General features: G+C 42.6%; 1 protein-coding gene across 1 annotated transcript in view; it reads right to left on the reverse strand.

Annotated features, from left to right (window-relative positions):
- Positions 1 to 3,222, reverse strand: part of SMIM13 (small integral membrane protein 13) — a 23,599-nt gene extending 20,377 nt beyond the window's left edge. The window contains exon 1 of the mRNA XM_040460736.1: positions 3,078 to 3,222. Within this exon, the coding sequence (XP_040316670.1) occupies positions 3,078 to 3,153 (76 nt within the window). The 5' untranslated portion in view covers positions 3,154 to 3,222. The remainder of the gene's footprint in view (positions 1 to 3,077) is intronic.
- Between the last annotated feature and the right edge of the window lie 21 nt (positions 3,223 to 3,243).

Below are 3,243 nucleotides of genomic sequence, written 5' to 3' on the forward strand. Positions count from 1 at the left end.
AGAAAGAAAGAAAGAAAGAAAGAAAGAAAGAAAGAAAGAAAGAAAGAAAGAAAGAAAAGAGAAAAGAAAAAGAAAAGAAAAAATACTTGAGGTGCCTGAGTGGCTCTGTAGGTTGAGCATCTGATTCTTGATTTCATCTCAGGTCATGACAGGTCATGGGATGGGGCCCCGCATCAGGCTCAGCGCTAAGCATAGAGCCTGCTTGCGATTCTCAGTCTCTCTCTCTCTTTCCTTTTCCCCAGCTCACTCTCTCTCTCTCTAAAATTTAAAAAAAAATTTTTTTTTTAAGAAAAACTATTTGATGCATGAGCCTTGGGTGCAGGAAAAAAGTGAGAGCTGGAGATAATCAATTTTCGTCATTAGCTACAGTTAATATTTAAATCTCCAGGACTAGATAAGGTTATCATAGGGAAAGACCAGAAGGAAAAAGGAATAGAAATACATACTTGTATTATAATACAGAAATATAATAGAAAATAGCATGCATTATTTCACAGAGTAAGGGCAAATACTAGTCCATAAAATTTTTATTTCAGAGACAGAAAGATTATAGTGAGATAGATAAATGTATATAAACAGATTGGTATATGTAATTTGTATACTTATAAATGTACTGGGAATAATGTAAAATGTATTTCCTATCAGAGACTGTGATCCAAAATATTTAAGAAATTCTAGGGGATGAGAAGCCAGGAAAAAGGTAAACAATTAGGCGCTGTGGTCGGAAGAATACTATGAAAAGTATAGTGTACAAAAGCCAAGAGAAATACTTCGTAGAAGAAATGCTCACCTATACGGAATGAGTATGAGAGGTTAAATACAATTAAGACTAAGTGACCAGTGACCATGGGCTTGGTAATATGAAGACCATTTGTTGCTGACCTTGACAAGGGCCACTTCAGTGAACAGTGGTAGTGGAAAACACTTTAGCGTGGATGAGAGGCAAAAAAGTACATACAACCAATACAGACAAGAGAAAGAAAACCTCCCCAGGAACCTGGAATTTGAACATCAGAATTCACTATGTGAAAGAGCCAGTCAGAGTTTTAAAATAAAGTAGGCTACCAGTTTCTTGGGACAGTCACAGGTTTCTAATCTCCAATGTTGACTGTATTTGGAGACAGAGCCTCTAGAGACTTAATTAAGGTTAAAAGAATTCATAAGGGTGAGGCCCTAATCCAATACGATTGGCTTTCTTACTAGAAAAGATTAGGGCACAGACACACACAGAGAAAAGACCACGCGAGAACACCGGGAAAAGACAGCCGTCTACAAGCCAAGGACAGAGGCCTCAGAAGAAGTCAACCCTGCTGACACCTTGATCTCAGACTTCTAGCCTCTAGAACTGTAAGAACGTAAATTTCTGTTGTTTAGTGTATGTGGTATTTTGCTATGGCATCCCTGCAAACTAATACAAGGCCTGAGATTCCCGAGCCTCAAGTCTGGTCAGATCCTTCCCCCCAACCTCTCATCCCTCCCCAAGCCCCCCAGGTCCATCCTAGTCGAACCATGAAGCTAGAGCATCATTAGCTCTCTCAACAACAACAAAAAAAAAGTTCTTGAATTACTTCTTCATAAAGCTATTATTAGTTCTGGACCATTCCAATCAAAATAAGATGTTCTTTTTTACTTACCACACCTCACCTCTCATTCCACAATATTTTCTGAAACCAAAGGCAAGATATTTTCAGACAAATGAGTAAAATCAAAGTTAAATAGCTCTCCGGAGCTGAGAGAGCAAGTATGATGTAGTAACAATCGGGAATTTTGATGCCCCCAGTTGGGCAAACATTCTACCCAAGGTTTTGTACAGTCTATGTGTCACATCCCCACTTCCAGGCAGCTCACATCTTCAGATTGGAAAAGAAAGCATATGCTTACATGCTTTCCTCCTTCCCCACATGCAAACAAACCACACAGATCTGCTTTTCTTTACTTCCAGAATCTCACAGATCTACAATTAGCCCCAAATCCTGACGTCGCAAGCAGGAAACCGAGAAAGGCTTTTCAATTGTTTTACCATCAGAAAAGAAAGGCTGTTAACTCCGGTTCCTTCCTGAAGCAAGAAGATTAAAAATATACACACACATATATAAAAACAAATACATATATAGGCATTTGCATAAGTGCACACGTATCTTCTCTGAACACAGCTGATACTGAGCATTTAGTACATCATGTAATGAATGCATTTATGTTTATTTCTGCTTAGTTATGGCATCAACCTGAACCCATTCTTCAATATATTGGAATTATGAAAAATTAAGCTCACTGACATCTGGTTCTCAATTCCCAAATTTTCACAACTGCTCAGCCACTTTGCTCAGAGACCTGTGGTTATCAGTTACTGTACATACAGAAGTCAAGAAGATCTAAAATGACGCTAATATTACCCTGAGAAGAAAGTTTTAATGTCGTCTCAACCCAAGAAAGTCAAAAAATCACAGCAAACAAAACAGCACCATTATTACAAAACTGAGAGTTAGGTTACCTGACCCTGGAAGTTTAATATAGCCGGGTTTTTTTTAAGTTCTGCCTAGCCTAGACATTTCTGTCGGGAATCTAGTTTGAGCCTGAACTCGAAGTAAACAATTTCACGGAGGGTTTCATACCCAACTCTGTCCTCACCCCTGATTCAATGAAGGAACGGAAAGTTCTCATTATCATCAGGGCCCGAACCTCTAAAAAAAAAAAGGACAAGGAATAACCAATCACTTCACCTTCGAAAGCAGGCCAAGGTTAAAATCTGGGCAGACAGTGGTAAGAACGGCAATGAGGAGCAGACGCTGCCCTCTGAGAAGCAAGCAGTATCTGGTTTAACCCCGAGTCAGGATGCCCAGCCCTGGAACCTGTTCTTTCCCTCTCCAGGATGCCAGAGGGCCTGTCCTGGGTCAGGGGCACATCTCCCCCGAGCGACGTGGGCAGCGGATGATTCTAAGACACTTGTCCACCCACGACAAAAAAAGCCAAAAAAAGAGAGACAGAGACAGGGACAGAGAAAACAAGCGAGCACCCCGAGTCGCGCGGGCCGTGTGTACCGCCGTGTGGAACTGCCCCGCGGCGGATGCCCCACTCACCGCACACCATCAGCAGCAGGACGATCAGCAGCGTGACCACGAACACCAGCAGGGTCAGCCCGACGTTGTGCCACATCTTGGGGAGAGGAGGGCGGTCGGAGGCTGGCTGCGGGGCGGCGGGCGCGGGCGGGCCGGCGGCGCGTGCTGGGCTTCAGCGGCGGGCGCC

This window comes from Herpailurus yagouaroundi, unplaced genomic scaffold, assembly GCF_014898765.1.
Source record: "Herpailurus yagouaroundi ecotype Mexico unplaced genomic scaffold, PumYag 250, whole genome shotgun sequence".
NCBI lineage: Eukaryota > Metazoa > Chordata > Mammalia > Carnivora > Felidae > Herpailurus > Herpailurus yagouaroundi.